This window comes from Charadrius vociferus, unplaced genomic scaffold (genome assembly GCF_000708025.1).
Source record: "Charadrius vociferus isolate BGI_N301 unplaced genomic scaffold, ASM70802v2 scaffold134, whole genome shotgun sequence".
Classification (NCBI taxonomy): domain Eukaryota; kingdom Metazoa; phylum Chordata; class Aves; order Charadriiformes; family Charadriidae; genus Charadrius; species Charadrius vociferus.
In genome coordinates this window covers 880,914-897,771 of record NW_009648333.1, presented here as the reverse complement: position 1 = coordinate 897,771, position 16,858 = coordinate 880,914, and the positions used below count along the sequence as shown (strand labels likewise).

Sequence of the window (16,858 nt, the reverse complement as noted above, 5' to 3'; positions counted from 1 at the left end):
GCTATGCTGTGTCAATGCCAGACCATTTGAGGAGAATTTCATAAATGCAGAACTGGTGTTTTGCTGCAAGGAAAACACGTTTTCAAGTTGTGTGAGAACTGAAGTAAGAAAAGTGTCCCAAATGTCTCCACTTGAGAGGGCACCTTAACTACTTCGGTTAAAAATTAATGACCAGGATGATGTAGCAGTGACCAAGTCTGCCATTCTGGGTTGTAGCTGGGGAGCAACCAGAGAGGTGCAGGAGCTCTGTGGAGTAGAGCTCTTGGAGTGAAGAAAAATTGCAAGGCTTTTGTATGTTTTTAGGATTGCCAGCAACTGTCGGAAAAATAGGGAAATTTCTTCTCTCCCGTATCTCTTCCAACTCTAATCACTGAGGAGAAGAGAGTACATGTGGTGAAATGCACCCATAACTGTCTGTGGGAAATGGGAAGGAGAAGACTCGTGGGAGTAGTTATTTTTCTTCCTCCCCCTGCAGGATTTGATTCCAAAATGGTTGGTATAGTCACCTGGAGAAGGGGCTGTGGGGTTCCTTTGGAGGGTGTGGAAGGGAAGTGGTGGTTTCTTTCCGTGTCTGTCTCATAACTGGTAGGTGAACTGGAAGTTGAAAAGTCCTCAGTAAATCTTCTACAAACAGATTTTGCATCCTGTGTGAATACTGTTTGTTTTCACTATTTCTGGCTTCTTACCTTCAAGTTTTTCTCCCTAACTTCGCAAACTCCTTGACATGAGCCTAATAAAAAGACAGATGAACTGAACAGAGTCCCAGCCTTCATTTCAGCTATAAATCATTTCCCTTCCTTCTATGTAAAAGAGCAGTCTCAGTAAAGGATTTAAAGTGTTAATCCAGAAGATCTGTAATTTCTGTCATGCATATGCAGGGTTTCTTGTACCTCATCTTCTCTCGCTGTTTGTGATATGAGAATATTTGTGTCATGCAAAAACCCCATCAGAGCGTGGTTGTGTCGGGTGTTATATTTATCCACTTTTCTTCTCATGTGTCTTCTCTCACTTTCCTTGCTTTTCTCCTTCTCCACTCATTTACTCTGCTCCCATGGACATTCACGTCTCGCCAGTGAATGGCAGCCACCCGCCAGGTGCCTTCTGACCCCCCTCTGCCATAGTGGTGGCTGCTCTCACCTTTTTTCTTCCTGCTGTCACAAATCGCTGGTAGCTGTTTGCAGGAAAGCAAAGTGAAGCCTGAAGGTTATAGACTCAGGAGATGGTTTCCCTGCCGCCTGGCAGCGTGTGCTCTGTGACCCGCATTCGCAGGAGACTGTACGGTCACACCAGTACGTAGAAATCAACAGTCATCTTCTGTGGGCTATTCTGGATGAATTTCAATCAATTTTAAGCCAAGCCTGGGGGATATAATTTTCTGGTTCAAGGATTCTTGTTACAATTTGTAGTACATAAATCTGTAAAGCAATTTACCTTTTCCTGCATGTGTATCATTTTAATGTAATTGTTTTAAATAGTGGCAATGTAATTTTGATTGATAAGAGTAAAAAAATTTTTTTCAGACTTCAAGGCTAGGTTGTTGGGGTTTTTTAATGAAAAAAAACCAAGGGTTAATGCAGTTCTACACTCCTTTGAAGAAACAATTTATAGTGAGAAGGTAATGGAGGATGTGCTGCTCTTTCAGGCTGTACTTAATTGGGATGTCTCCTAGGACTTTAGCCTAATAGTGGCAAATGGCTATGACTGCTACTCAAACAGGACAACATTAGCATAAATTGTATTTAATGTGATTATATTCATCCAAGGTTGAGCAGCTAAGTGATGCTTAGCCAGGTGTTAAATAGGTATGGTTATCTAAGGTTTAGTCAATTACTGTAGACATTCGCCAATTAAAGAGCATAAAAGAGCAAATAAAAATGAAATTCCTTTCTACTTAGCACCTTACATTGTCTTTGCAATTCTCTAAATTGCTTTTTAAAATGTCTCTCTCTAGTCCTGTACTTTTTAAAAATAAAGAAATTTCTACTGAATTTGTTACTGTTCAGCAGAACCAGTTTTACCCACTTGTGCAGCAAAATAATTTTCTTACCTATTTTTCTGCTTTTCTAGCTTTTTTCCAGAGTACTGATTTATATCCAGTTCCTATAACTGGAAAGATGGTAGTGGATCATGTAGTACCTGCACAAATGACTTAAAAAAAAAATAATTACCTACTATGCAGTACCCCTTCTCTATAATCCTGTATGAACAGAAGTAGTGCCCTTGTGTTACAAAGTTTTAAGAATTAACAGCTTTTTTCTGCAATGAAGTACATTATTCACTCATTAAACACCTTGCTGCTCTCCCCACTGACATGGAAGGGAATTTTACTAGGAGCTGTGATTCAAATCCCCCAGATTTCATGTGCACACACACCCTGTTGAGACAGAAGACTCCAGCTGAATAGGATGTGATCTGTTAGCCCTATGCTAGCTCTGTATTCAGCCATAGACTTTGTAAAGGCTTTTGACTTTATTTTTTCCCTTGTTTTCTCAGCAAGGTGTAAAGACAGGAGAATGCTAAGAGGAGGCATTTGCCCTTTACTGTAGATTTCTATGGCAAACACGTTACTCGGCACTTCTTCATTATCAAACGGGGCCTGTTGCACATAAATCTCACTTAAATGTTAATCAGCTGCAGTCGAATGAAGGTTTACAGATTAGGTGACCCAGAAGGGATCTGAAGTGAAAGAAGAATCAGAGAGCTGTCTTCTGGCTTATTTGATATTCAAGGCTTTGGTCTAACAAAAAGCTGTTGCCGTCTCCCCTGTGTAGGGAAACCCAAAACTTTTCCTAGGTTTAACTTCGTTATTGATGCTGCAGTGAGCAGATACTCAGGAATCCCCAAAGCCATACCTTTCTTCTCCACGAGGGAGCATGGAGGCTGGTTTTGTTTTCCCAACAAATGCCTGAAGCAAGGCTGCAAGGCTCCCACTGGCCTTGAAGAAGCTGGCTGCCACCGGTCTGTACTGACATCTCCAGGTCCTGGCTACTGGGCTGCTTGTGTGAGCGCGTGGGTGTCTAGTTGACTTCGTGAATTAATGAAATCGGTAGTATTGTTTGTGCACTCTCAGAAGGGTGATATCGTAAACCTTTGTCAAAGAAAATCCTCAAAGACTTGTTTGAAAGTTTTAGAAGGCAGGCGTTCTTTGTTGCAGCACTGGATGCACAGGGGATCGTTCCTCCCAGCATGCATGTCAGATGTTGCTTTAGACACAGCTTATATTACTCTGTTACATATGTATGCATTACATTTCCCAGAATGGTCATATACATTCATTCTGTTTCCTAGAGCTAATTATGATATTTGCATAGTGATTGCGCAAGCACTTTGAGTCTCTTAGGGTCTCCTGCAGGGGTCTTTGGTGGTCTTCGGGAGCCTCTGGTGGTCTTTGGTGGTCTCCTTTTGGTGTCCTGTAGTTGAACTCTCCTTTTGGGGCACGCGTAGTGTTGAGTGATCCAGATGGCAGATGCTCTTCTTTGTGTCTCACTGGTTTCAACTGATTCTCAGTCCTAAATTCTGTTATCTTGTTTCTTATGTCGACACTTGCATCCTGGATTTCTCAAGGCTTCTGAAGCAAGTGCAAACTAAGCATACAAAGTGATTGTTGAAAATAGGAATGGAATTTCTCCAGGTCTTTAGGCCTATGCCTACAAAAAGACTGTAGAAGATAAGAGGCCCAAGGCCTTTAGGCCTAGTGTATCAAGGGAGAAGGAAGGTTGGCGTTAGTGTGCTAATTTTGATTAATGATTTGAAAACAGATGGCGCTGGCAGGGTTACGCATGATGCAGTACCACGGGTTTCGAAGAACTCAGATTTCCTCCTCTGTCTCAGCAGATTTACAGATGCGGGTGCCGATCATCTAAAGGTTTATGCATATTCACAATCCATGCATGTAATTAGCTGATTTACTTTGTTCGAGCTGTTCAGGTACTTAAAGTGAAACACTGGTGCGTGAGTTTGAAACGCCACCGCAAGGGTTTCATTAGCTCTCAGTACTTAAAACTGATGTGCTAGCTGGTGTTTCATGTTCTCTTGTACTTGTGCTGCACCGCCTTGTTTATGAATGTGTACCTTACAAGCAGAAATATTTACAGAAGCTGCAGGACCAAGCACCGTAGAGGCTGGATGGAACTGTTACTTGCACCGCTGCAGTACTGAGGCAGAACTTGCTGAGCTGAGTCATGGGCCAGGTGCCAGCAGCAGCACCTTCCCGGCACCCACTAACACCCCTGCCAGTGGGAAGTGGCTTTTCTGGCACTTCTTTAAGATGACTCAAGTGGAATTTCACAGGACAAAGATGAGACATTTCTCGCAGCCTCGGGGGCTTTCCAGACCACACACTGGAGACTTGCTGCAAACAGTAGAGGCATCAACATTTCTTCAAGAAGAACCCCCAGTATCAATATGGGCTGGGGGATGAAGGGATTGAGAGCAGCCCTGCCGAGAAGGACTTGGGTGTGGAAGAATAACTGGACACGAGCCAGCAATGCGCATTAGCAGCCCAGAAAGCCAGCTGCATCCTGGGCTGCGTCAAAAGAAGCGTGGCCAGCAGGTGGAGGGAGGTGATTCTGCCCCTCTGCTCTACTCTGGTGAGAGCCCACCTGGAGTACTGCGTCCAGCTCTGGAGCCCCCAATGTAAGAAGGACATGGACCTGTTGGAGTGGGTCAAGAGGGGCCCACAAAGATGACCAGGGGGCTGGAGCACCTCTCCTATGAAGACAGGCTGAGAGACTTGGGGGTGTTCAGCCTGGAGAAGGGAAGGCTTCAGGAAGACATTATAGTGGCATTCCAGTATCTGAAGGGGGCCTACAGGAAAGACAGGGACAGACATTTTAGCAGGGCCTGTTGCAATAGGACAAGGTGTAATGGTTTTAAACTAAAAGAGGGTAGATTCAGACTAGATAGAAGGAAAAAAAATTTTATGATGAGGATGGTTAAGCACTGGTGCGGGTTGTCCAGAGAGGTGGTAGATGCCCCATCCCTGGGAACATTCAATATCAGGTTGGACAGGGCTCTGAGCAACCTGATCTGGTTGAAGATGTCCCTGCTCATTGCAGGGGGGTTGGACTAGATGATCTTTAAAGTTCTTTTCCAACCCAAACCATTTTTTTTTTAAAAAAAAAAAGGTCCTCCAGCAGTCCGTGGAGGAGAGCACTAGGTGGCCTGTGTGTACAGTCACTGCCAGCTCCATCAGAAAATCAACACGTTGCATTTTGCCTAAAAGTAACATCTTTGTGGGTAGTATCTGTCCTTTGGCAAATGCAGAGCAGGTCTGTCATCGGGACAGTTGTCATCCTCCTCTCGCAGGGACAACAGGGTTGCAGGCACTTTTGTGGCAGGACTAAAGTGGCAGGTGAGCCCCTTGTCACCTGGAGCGTCCCACTACAGATACTGCATCCGTAACATTGAACAGACTCCTTCTCCCCTCCCTCACCACAGGTCCTACAATCCAGGGAGGTTAGTGAGCCGGGCTCTGTGTGGTGGCTCGTTCATTTGGCTGTCATTAGCCTTCCAGGAACAGAGGAATGTTCTTATCAAAAAGCACATGAGCTCGTTAAATGTCAGTGCTGCCCTCCGCATTGGTCTCCTTTGATCAGAAAAGTAAAGTTATGCTTGTGAGAGAAATGAGACTCGGCAGGCTGCCCCCAGTCCACCTCTCTGCCTTTAAAAGGCTGTTGAAAATATTCTCATCTAAGGTGTTTCCGACTTTTGGGGCATAATTATGAGTTGTGTTCCTATACGACCAAAATCTTTGATCCTGACAGAATTCAGTCTTTAGTTTAACACAGTTTTAGTTGTTTGGCTCATTTTTCTCTCTGCAGTCCTTTGAGTCCTACCTCCACTGGGACGTAATGTGCTGAATAAAGACATTTAGTATCATCTTACAGGTTCCCTTAAGGCTGGAAATCCTTGCAGTTGGGCTTGGGTCTCAGATGAACTCTCTGCAGGGTGAGATTTAATGTGGCCTCAGGGGTTGTCCCTGCATCAGGGCCTTGGCAGCGCCGTGGGGGTGCCCTGCCTGACGTGGTCTGCAGCAAAGCATGGTTGTTTATTAGGATAGTTGTAGCGTGCTGGGACATTGCCAGAGCTGCTGATAAAAGCCTGGACCATAATTTTTTTTCCTGTTACAAATGGGTTTTGCTGGCAACGTGTTACGTCCTCCAAGCCCCGATGACTTGCTTTGGTGGCTTTGTTCCGTCTTAGTATTTATTAACAAGAAAAGAAGGTTCTAACAGATAGCTGTATGCCTAACAGAGAGGGCAAGTTACCTTCTGTGTATGTGCAGCTCCTTGAAGGTGGGGGTCTTATAATTAGAAATTCTGGTATTGTGCAGTGCTCCTGGGGCTGTGCGGGTTTCTGTTTATTCAAACAGGCTTCTGCGCAGTGATAGCAATTTGGCAAAACAACAGAGGATCCTCCTCCTAGGATCATCTTGTAAGGGAATGTTTACAAGCCCTCAAAGGAATAATACTGATTTGAGGTAAATGCTTGTCCGTGGTAATAAATAGCCATGTAATGGTCACATAGATGGCTTTCAATGTTATTTTAAGTTAATGCGAACACAGGTTTCAGCTGTTACGGCTGCACTCTGAAAGAATAGACCTTGATCCAATAGTGAGGTGTGCGCAGCAGTCTGCTTGATTATGCGTCTTTGCTACCTGCAGTGATGGTCACTGCCAGCAAGTTTTTCTTGCATGTAAGGGGGTGGAAATGGTAGCAAATCCATGGCTGTTAAGTGAACAGTGTTTTCATATTGCAGTTAAAATATTTGTAAGGGAAGGTATTTGGACTCAAAAAAGTGAAGTCTGAAACTTAGAGCATTTAAAAGATGGCAGCTAAAGCCAAACACATAGAAAATAAAAATCCCAAATGCTTGGGATGTCTGGAAATTCCTCACTTACAGCTCTTGAACTAGGCAAGGTCTCTTCAGATCTTCAGGATATTCTATTTGGGACTTTTGTGAGCCTGGGCGCTTCCAACTACCTGCTTTGCAGATCTTTCAGGAGCATCAGTAATGTTGAAAACTTACTTCAAAAGGCAAAAGTCTTAACGTTTTTTTTTATGTGGCACTTGGTTTCATTTTTTCCCCATAGCTGCTAATTTTTCCTAGGCCATAGCTGAGCCATACCCCCTTCTTTTAGTGTTGTTACTACAGTCCAGCTTGGAGTCTTCAATTTGCTTTTGAAACGTTAAGCTGGGAGGAAACCCTTCTAAAGCAAGGTTTGGCAGATGTACAGATGAGCCAAAAAGCATCAGCTTTTTTCCAGGAGCAAGATGCCAGCTGGAATTCAGCATCTCCGTGAACTTGCAGTGTAGCAAAAGGGAACAATGTGCCAAAAGGCTCTTGCAGATTGTGGCCGAGGTGCTTGGGCATCAGGCTGGAGCTAGGAAACCTCAGGGCATCTTTTGTAATAGCCAGCACCTTCCTGGATTATTACGTTGTGATTTTTCCTGCAAGTCATGAGCAATTGGGTGAAACGCTGTCCCTCCCCAGGGTGCCTGTGTCACACATGCTGGCAGGGTGACAGGCGATGCAGCCCGTGGGCTGTGTTCCCTGTGCAGGAAGGGTTCAGGGGGCAACATGCTCCAGTGCTGCCTCCTGTCTCTGCTGTGCCCTGATGCATGCCATTGCGCGTTGGGATGCAGTGAGATGGAGGGGTCCCTCCAGCTTCACTGTGTTTCTGTGTGGAATTGTTTCTGAATATCAGCTTCCAATAGTTTGGTTTTGGTTTTGTGGGGTTTTTCGGGGTTTTTTTTTAAGTATTACTCCTCAGGGTTCAGGTTGCAAAGCAGTTAAATGGATGAACAACCTGTGCCTGTCACTGAGCATCCCAGGCTGTGGGCAACTGCCTCTTTCGTTGCAAGGGTCATTAATGACAAAATCTAGTGCTGCCAAATTAAGTACAGATAAGGTACTTAACTGCAGGTCAACCTTCGTGTCTCCTTCAGAGCTGAAAGTCCATCTATCCATCTGCCACAGTCTCTGGTTCTCCCTGGATAACTCCAGTACAGAATTCTTCAATTCACTGGGCATCTACAATGAACAAAGAAATTGGCAATCCATGCTACGTTAAACCCTGCTCGGGACATTCACAGACTTCAGTATAAACTGAAGTATCCATGTATGTAAAACCTGTGGTTTAGGAGGAGAGTGACAATATGGGGTTTTGTCCACCTGGAATATCCCTCCTGTCTCTTCATCAGTTGGGGTCTTGCTGGTAATTAGTTACATGTAAAGAGGAAAGGCACTGGAAGGAGACTTCAGGCATAAGAAGCTGTTGCGAGCTCCAGCTTCCCTTGTCTGATCTAATCCCGGTTAGCTACTCAGCATAGCTCTGCTAGGGACGCAAAGTCCCAAAGAAATTGGGAGATAGCAGGAGGGTCTCAAATTAGGACTGAGCTGTGGTTGCTCAGAGGACATGAAGAGGCAGAGGTGCAAGACCAGGGAGTGCAGACTCTGGTGCAGCAAGAAGATAACTGAGCTGGGAAAAAACCTGGCTTTGCCTGGCTGCTATCCTTACACACCTTCCCTGCTGCAGAACCAGCTTCAGGTTCCCACCCGTGAACGGGTTAATGGGTGTCTCTGTCCCAGGAGGGTCATGGAGGCTCTATGGGACCATGGTGATGGGCTCTTGCAGCAAGGGCAGTCCTTAACTTCGTATCCAAAAAATTGGGATGTATCCAAACTCTGATGCTTTCTTTAGACCATGCACCCGCTGTGACTTTTTCAGAAGAGCTCCAAATCTTAAACAGCCCGAGAACAAATAAACGTAATCTTGGCATTTCCATCGTCCGTGGTAAAAAGCTATACTGTGTCGTGGTGACTAGCCACTACGGTGCAAAATTTGCTTTTGTAGGGCAGCTTTATTTAACTTTTGAAAAAATAAGGTCAGAAATTTAGGCCAATTAGTGTGAGCAAAGCTCAGCAGGTTCACATCTCCCTTATGCAACCAGATCTCTAATTACTATCTGCATATTTTAAACACTTTTTACAGTCCTTTGAAATACGTTTTTTCTCTAACTAGAATCTTGTGTGCTGTTTCTCAGATTTTTTTAGCATTTAGAAGCTGCATGTGTTTTCTTTCTTAATCTGTAATTCTCTTCGCACTTCATCTTCAATAAAATATTTGAGTAAATTTTCCCATGTATTTACAATTGCAGTTGGAATTACGGGTTGTAAATTCCCTAAGTTGCCAGGGTTAGGAAACCAGTGAGCTCTTGAATTATACAGATGAAGCACCGAACTTTAGATATGTGTTTCATGAGTATGCAGTTTATCACATTTGTAGATCTCCTTTGTCTAAGGCATGTGTTTCATTCTTTGACAGCCAAGAATTAACAACCTCGTAAATTGAAGTAGGACTTGCTTTTTTGGAGACACTACTGATTCTAATGCCTGAATTTGTTTTGCTTGTTTCTAATGTGTCAGTTCCTTTTGTTTACACAGAGACTTTGCTTATGTGGCAAGAGACAAAGACACAAGAATTCTGAAATGTCATGTGTTTCGATGTGACACACCCGCGAAAGCCATCGCCACCAGTTTACACGAAATCTGCTCAAAGGTAAGTGGATTTAAAGTCAGCTGCGTTTAGAGGTCCCTGAGCCTAACACATACAATCAGTGACCGTATGCAATCTTAGTTTAGTTTATTTAACTGGCAATGCGAAACAGTATAAAGAATTTGGTGAAGGATGCAAATGGATGGGAGTAATGGGAGGGTGAGCATTTTGATTTGAGGAGGAGAAGTGCTTTTGGTTTGACAAGTGTGTTTAGAGACTGAAGGTTTTCTTGAATAATAAAGAAGCTGCGGGTTCCAAATGGAAAAAGAACACACAGCTTCAATTAATAATAAATGGTGATGTTAAACTCCGTAAATAAATCAGACCTTGTTTGAATGGTATTATCCTGCAGGAAAATAGTTGCTAATGTTTCTGCCCGCTTAAAAAAAAATTAAGGAGGAGAGGGGATTTAAGCTACTCTAGTTACAAATACTAAATGATCTTGGTTCCTGCTTGTGGTAGTGTTGTCTGTAATGCTGGAGAGGACTGCTCTTTTCAGTTGTTTTACCTTACAGATTTGCCACCATTCCCTGGTGATTAATTTTGGTTTTCTTGCATGATCAGTTCATGAGTGTCCTCTGTACGGTCATTTCATGCAGCGGTAGCAAGGCAGCACAGCTTTTATGGCAGGCAAATCTGATTGAAACGCTTTATAGAGAGGCACTTAAACCAATCTACTTGAAACTCTCTTTTATTCTTTTCTTGAGCTATGGTGGATTTGAGGCTGCATGCCCCTTTTTAAAAATAGTATGCTGCTCATTTTGGTTTTCCTTAAAACATGTCAGTTTGCACCACAGGAAAAGTGGGCTGTGGGGATGAACAATCTTATCAGTTATCCCTGTGTAACTTGTCCCTCCTTGTGAGTCACAGCTCCTCTAGAAAAGCTAGTTAGGAAACCTTTGGGTTTTAAAATTCCGCTGATTTACTGTATGCCTGTCATTTGCTTTTTACATTTTGTCTTCACGTTAGTGAATGGAATCAGTGATGTCAAATTCCCCTCTGCAGCCAGTTGCATCATCTAAAAATTTTTCATTTTTGCAACACTGCAGATGTGGCTACTGAACTTGTGATGTTTCATGCAAACAACGTGAGCATTTGCACAGTGTGCATTACTCTAACCTCCTGGGCAGCAGAGTTTTGCCCCAGGCAGGGGCAGAAGGTAGCCCGGGAACCGTGCAAAGCCTGGCAGGTCTGTGTGAGGAGACGCGGGAGGGTTGGCCAGGGAGCTGCAGGCTCTGCTGGGTGAAGGTTGACACCGGGGACTGCAGCAGTGACTGGCTGGAGAAGGCGAGACCTGGTATGTCCCTTGGCTTTCTCCTCCAACTCTCAATTCTCACAGATGTTTCCAGCAAGCCTGGCGGGGAAAAGTATGCTACGCAGCCCCTGCTACAGCTGCTTTTATCCAGTCAGGTCAACATGAAGTGAATGGCACAGTGGCTATACACAGGGGTATCAGAAAGGCAGTAGAGCTGTCACACATGGAACTATGACATGAAACTCCTGGCATTAATTTTGGATAAGAGAGCAACTAAGCATTTAAAACCATATCTAATAGTAACACAAGAAAACAGGACAGTGGTGTTAAGTAGAGCATGTTCCTTCATAATTTAATTCAGCAATAGATGTAATCCCGATTCACGGAAGTATTTGGCATGTGCCAACTGACACATGGGACCTCTTTGCTGAGTCAGGGCTTCTCCCTAAGCTAGCGTATATTGGTTTGCATCTGCAGGGAGCAGTATCACCATGTGTCCCCGTAACAGAAAATACTTGAAAAATATAAAGCCTAAAAAAAAAAAATAAAGGGCGTGGGGGGCGCAGAATTTGCTAGAAGCATCTTCAGACCAAGCGTCATCTGCTGGAACGCCAGTTATCTTTATAGCTTAATTACAATTAACAATCATAGCGAAAGAAGCAGATAGCAATGCTTCATATATGAGCTTTGGAAAACCTCTATTAGCTTCCCTGGGTCCCTTCTCAATCATATATTTTTAGGGAATAATCACCCAAAGAGATTATTTGGGGGGAGAGGTGTCCTCCTTTGCTAACATTATACATTTTGGGGGAAGAACAGGTTGTATCTTCCGTGGAATTTTTAATTCCAGAAGAAACATAATAATGGAGGAAAAAATTATACATAGCAGAAGATAGATCAGAGAGGAACATGAATAATGAACACTCTTCTCTGTGTGTTAAATATTTATATTTCTTGCTATATTACTCCTCACTGCAGTTTTGCTGTTGATAAAAATGGCTAGAGGTTTTTTCCTCCTCCACCTATCTTTTATCTAGGCTTGGACAGCACTTAAGTTCTGTATGTAGTTAAGGTATGGTGAATAAACTGGAGGAACATTAAAGTTGTTATTTAAAAAGAATAACCTGTTTAGTCATGTAGCTTCTAACTTATTTCAGATTTCAGAAACTAGGGTTGTAATAGGAGTACATTTATACTTGTGTTTGCTACTGTACTATCTTTAAAAAAAAAAAAAAAAGAAAAAAGCTGTATTATCACTATCTTCTTCAGATTATGGCCGAACGGAAGAATGCTAAAGCTATGGCTTGCAGCTCATTGCAAGAGAGGACAAATGTCACCCTTGATGTTCCTCTGCAAGGTACTGTGTGTTACAGATAGTATCCTTGGGATGGTCTGATTTTATATATGTTTCATTTCTGATGCTGCTTTTGACCAAAATGGAGCGCGTTGGGCGGAGAGGTCAGGAGTATAATCCTGTCTTTTCATTTCTGTATCTGACTGTAGCTTGTTACTGTGTTACTTTAAACATTTTTGTTGGTTGATAGTTGCACAGTTATGCCAAGTTATGCATTTCCTCTTTTATTTTGAAATACAGGTTTTGCAAATGTAGTCTTACTTATTTGTGACTACTTGCACGTATTGTCTTGTTCACATCAAAATACCTCATGACTTAAGACTGCACAAATTGCCCAAATCTTCTCTGAAAACCGAATATACTCCAGTTAATCCCTTGGATTCAGGGGAGCTGTAGGAATTCTCCTAGGTTTCAGCATCAATTTTAGCAACTTCCAAGGCAAGAGGTGCAAGTGGATTGTCAACCACCTTAAGGGTCTTTTGCACACTCTACTGCATGGTAAAAGAAAGTTGCCTTCGTGTGGCTTTATTAGTCATCGCCTAATAGTTGCTATTTTGAAAGTATTCCAGGAGACCAAACATAATCTGTGTTAGTTTTACAGAAAATTACATGCTTCTAGATCCACCAGTTTATACTGAATGTCTTACTCCTAATCCTTACATCAACTTGTGTAATTGTCTGATTGGACAGTAGTATTGATTACTCATAGACCGTGTTTAACGTATTAACGGGGGTGGTATTAAAAACCAATTCCAGTTTTTACAGTTATGCAGTGAAACTTCACTCTGTATGTCTCAGAGACACGTTCATCTGTATTTTCTGGGTTTTAATATGACAGCAATATAACGTGACCTTATTCTTAGATCAAGAATTTTAGACCAAGATTTAGGTGATGGAAAGTTATTCCTAATTCCTTTAGAAATTATTGAGCATTGTTCTTGTCAGAGGGAGTGAAAATTTCTTTTACTCAATACAATACCTTCAGACTACAATTACTGGCTAAATTGTTTTATGTTATTGATGAAATAAAAGTGATTTTCCCTGCTGTGAACACTGATAAACAGAAATGGATTTTTGTTCCCATGCAGTAGATTTCCCAACACCAAAGACAGAACTGGTACAGAAGTTCCACGTCCAGTACCTGGGCATGCTACCTGTAGCAAAACCCGTGGGTACGTAGCACTTATTCTTAAGTGACTTCCAAAGTACGTTGCGTAAACTCCAAGGGCTGGCCTCTGCTAGCCAAGTGTAAATGCATGATTTTCGAAGGGTAAGGCATGAAGATGTCTAGTATTCAGGGCCTCATTTGAACGTGTGTTTTGCAACCAAAGTATTTTGGGAGCTGCCAAGAAGGCTGAGTTTCTTTCTGCTGCTTTCTCTGAATATGAGCTCTGTTACTAATGAGAAGCGTCCTAGCGAACTCAAATGGTGCAGCAGCTAAACAAGACGTGATCCTGTTTTGTTGAAGCCAGAGGCACCTGTTTTGTTTATGCAGTTGAAGAAAACTAACTTCAGAACCCTTCCTTCCATCATCAAATTCATTTTACTACGGAGTCTAAAACAATCTGTTTTCTGTACTACTATGTGAAAACAAATATTTTTGTTATTGTTTGCCTACGTATTTATTTGTCATTATCACATTTTCTTCTGTTCTAGGGATGGATACTCTGAATAGTGCCATTGAAAGCCTAATGGCTTCCTCGAGCAAAGAAGACTGGATGCCAGTTACCATGAATGTTGCTGATGCTACTGTCACAGTCATCAATGAGCGAGTAAGGCAGACTGTCTTGTTTAGAACACGTTTAACATTATATGAGTGTTGAAAACCAGGGACACACAAACACTGGTAGAAGGAGTTTATTTGTACTAGAATTTGTTTGCTTATCTTGCCGTTTATTTCTTTCCAGGGCTGTGAATCTGCAGAGGCTCTTACTGCTTGTATCAGCTTCAGCTTTGTTTACCATTCCAAGCGTGTTTTCAAAAATATAAATTACTATCAGTATCCATTAGATACTTAAAACAAATTCAGTGTTATCCTTTCTAGGAATTTTAAGCCTAAAATGTTGTCGGTGAAGCCCTACGTAGCAATCCTAAATTCTAAACTGTATTTGCTTTATTCTTGGTATGGAAGCCACGAGTAATATTAAAATCTGTGTTTCACATCACTGTTCTGTTGTAGAGCATTTTCCATAAAGATTAATATGATGAAATTTTCAAAGAATGTCTCTTACATATGTCTGTTGATGAGGTCTTAAACCAACATCTCTAACATACCAGTGACACGGCAGTATCCTTTGGAGTCGTAATAGCCATCCATTTCCTCACAAAACAAGCAGGGCTTGAAACGCACAATGTGCTCGGTGCTCACGCTCAAAGCCTTGGTCTTCTGGCGACAGCCTGGAAGGGGAGATCATCCAGCCCCGGCCGGAGCACACTGGCTACGCGCAGATAGATAAAAAGGAATCCCACAGTACTGCATCAGTCTCTCCCCATTTAATCACCTTAACCAAGTTCCACAGAATACCCAGTAGTAATGACCAATCATTTGATTCGTAACCAGAATGAAGAGGAGATCATGGTGGAGTGTCGTGTGCGGTTTCTGTCCTTCATGGGAGTAGGCAAGGACGTTCACACGTTCGCCTTCATTATGGATACAGGAAACCAGCATTTTGAGTGCCACGTTTTTTGGTGTGAACCAAACGCAGGCAATGTATCAGAAGCTGTTCAGGCCGCTTGTATGGTAAGTCACCACCTTCAAAGGCACCTAATAGCACTTAGATTTTTCACTGCCTCCATAAATAATCATCTTCCCAAATTTGCAATTATATTAGTTTCAATACAGAAAAAGAAAGAAGAGATAAAACTAGGAATTTGGATTCTCATGTATTTGATCAATTAAAACCCAAACATTTTTAAGTTTGAAATGTTAATTTAGTGAACAATGCCCCTTTAATCTTCTTCCCTCCTAACCTCTGCAACATCTGCGGTAAGTTAGCAATCTTTTCTTTCACTGCACAAGTTAACTAATGCTGGAAAACCGTTTTGCTCAGGATTGTGTTATACAGCCCGCTGACAATGCAGTGAAAATAATCCTTGTTCAAGAATAGCTGAACCCAGAAAACTCATTTTTCAGTTTTCAAAGGGCTGTTCATATGATGTAGTATCTGTCATGTGCTAATGAACAGTTTATGCCCACGGATTGACAGACCGATGTCCCATTAACTTCAGCTGGGCTGTCTGTCACAGCCAAAATGGAAGCTTGACTATATTTCATGAGAAAGTATTAAAAGTGTATTTAAAATGCTCTGTCAAAGCATTTGATACAGTAAGGACTGCAGAATGTTTTTGCTTTGTTGCAGTTACGGTATCAGAAGTGCTTAGTAGCCAGACCTCCTTCACAGAAAGTTCGACCGCCCCCACCTCCTGCAGACTCGGTGACTAGAAGAGTTACAACTAACGTAAAAAGAGGAGTGTTGTCCCTCATTGACACTTTGAAACAGAAACGCCCCGTCACCGAGATGCCATAGCTGTGTAAGAGAGAAGATTCTCCTGACATTTAACTGAAGATAACAGTAGCTACGCTAAGGACAATGAACTGACGATGTCCGGCCTTCCATTTCAAATTGCCGATGCTTTGTCTTCAGAGAATTTCCCCTTATCGAAACAATGTTAGACAAGCATGTTCTCTCGTTCTTGCCACCATCGTGTGATATGAAAAGAAGCATGAATAATTTTTTTGCTGTCAGTGAGTTACATCATGAGCAATGGAAGGTCTGTTTGTTTGTAAATACATGAACATTACCTAAACTCACACAAAAAAAGAATATGGCCACGTCCCTCCCAGTGAACTCATGCTAAAGTCCTTGGAGTGAATGATGCCCAAGTTGATAGTTTCACCGTCTTAAGCTGGATTTGTCACAAACCAATCGTAAATCCTACAGCACTCGGCTCTGTTTCAACACTGGAGTGTAGGTACCAAGTATTAGCTACCATTGAATTACTGTAGGTTAAATACCGAGTTTTATTTTTTACAGAACTACATCTGTTAGTTTTAAATTGTTCGTCAGCATCGGTCCAGCAACCACTTTAACATCTCCCTGACATGCTTTTGAGTCATGGTGTCATTAGTTCATCTCCTGGTTATACATTATGGTCTTAGAGAAGAATCGTGTTTAATACCAAACCAGTGCTGACCAATCCAGAAGTGTTTTCGGCAATTGAGTCGTAGGGTGATCCACTGAAGCTTTTCAGCTTAAAATATACAAACGCACCTGTTGGCTGTTAAATTTATTCTCCTATATCTGTCATTAATTCATCAAAAATACCATTGATTTCACGCAGGGCTCATACCAATCAGGAGCAAGAAAGAACTAGTCAGCAATTTTACTATCTTAAAACTCTTATAAAGAGACTACAACGTTCCATACTTTATCCATACAACTGTTTGATGAAATGTTTAATTCAGCGTCTGCTTGCACAATTCCCCTTCCCCTCAGAGTTTGTTGCTGAATACTTAATGTGCCACAAAAAAGAACAATCATGTTTCTCATTATTTGCAAAATTCCATGAAGTTTCTTTTACTTTTAATGCTCTTGTGACAAAATAAGGAGAGCGCTGTTTGCTAACAGGATAGTGCTTCAGGTGGTACAACCTGATTTCGATGCTTTTCCTCCAAAGGCTTCATCTAAT

The 16,858-nt window shown here is 42.3% G+C and overlaps 1 protein-coding gene across 4 annotated transcripts in view; it reads left to right on the top strand.

Moving 5' to 3' along the window:
• Nucleotides 1-16,039, top strand: part of APBB2 (amyloid beta (A4) precursor protein-binding, family B, member 2) — a 103,315-nt gene extending 87,276 nt beyond the window's left edge. For all 4 annotated transcript variants that reach the window (XM_009884954.1, XM_009884953.1, XM_009884952.1 and 1 more), the window contains 6 exons: nucleotides 9,449-9,563; nucleotides 12,085-12,172; nucleotides 13,258-13,341; nucleotides 13,826-13,941; nucleotides 14,730-14,909; nucleotides 15,529-16,039. In XM_009884954.1, coding sequence (XP_009883256.1) covers nucleotides 9,449-9,563; nucleotides 12,085-12,172; nucleotides 13,258-13,341; nucleotides 13,826-13,941; nucleotides 14,730-14,909; nucleotides 15,529-15,696 — 751 coding nt within the window. In that variant the 3' untranslated portion in view covers nucleotides 15,697-16,039. The remainder of the gene's footprint in view (nucleotides 1-9,448; nucleotides 9,564-12,084; nucleotides 12,173-13,257; nucleotides 13,342-13,825; nucleotides 13,942-14,729; nucleotides 14,910-15,528) is intronic.
• The last annotated feature ends 819 nt before the right edge of the window (nucleotides 16,040-16,858 follow it).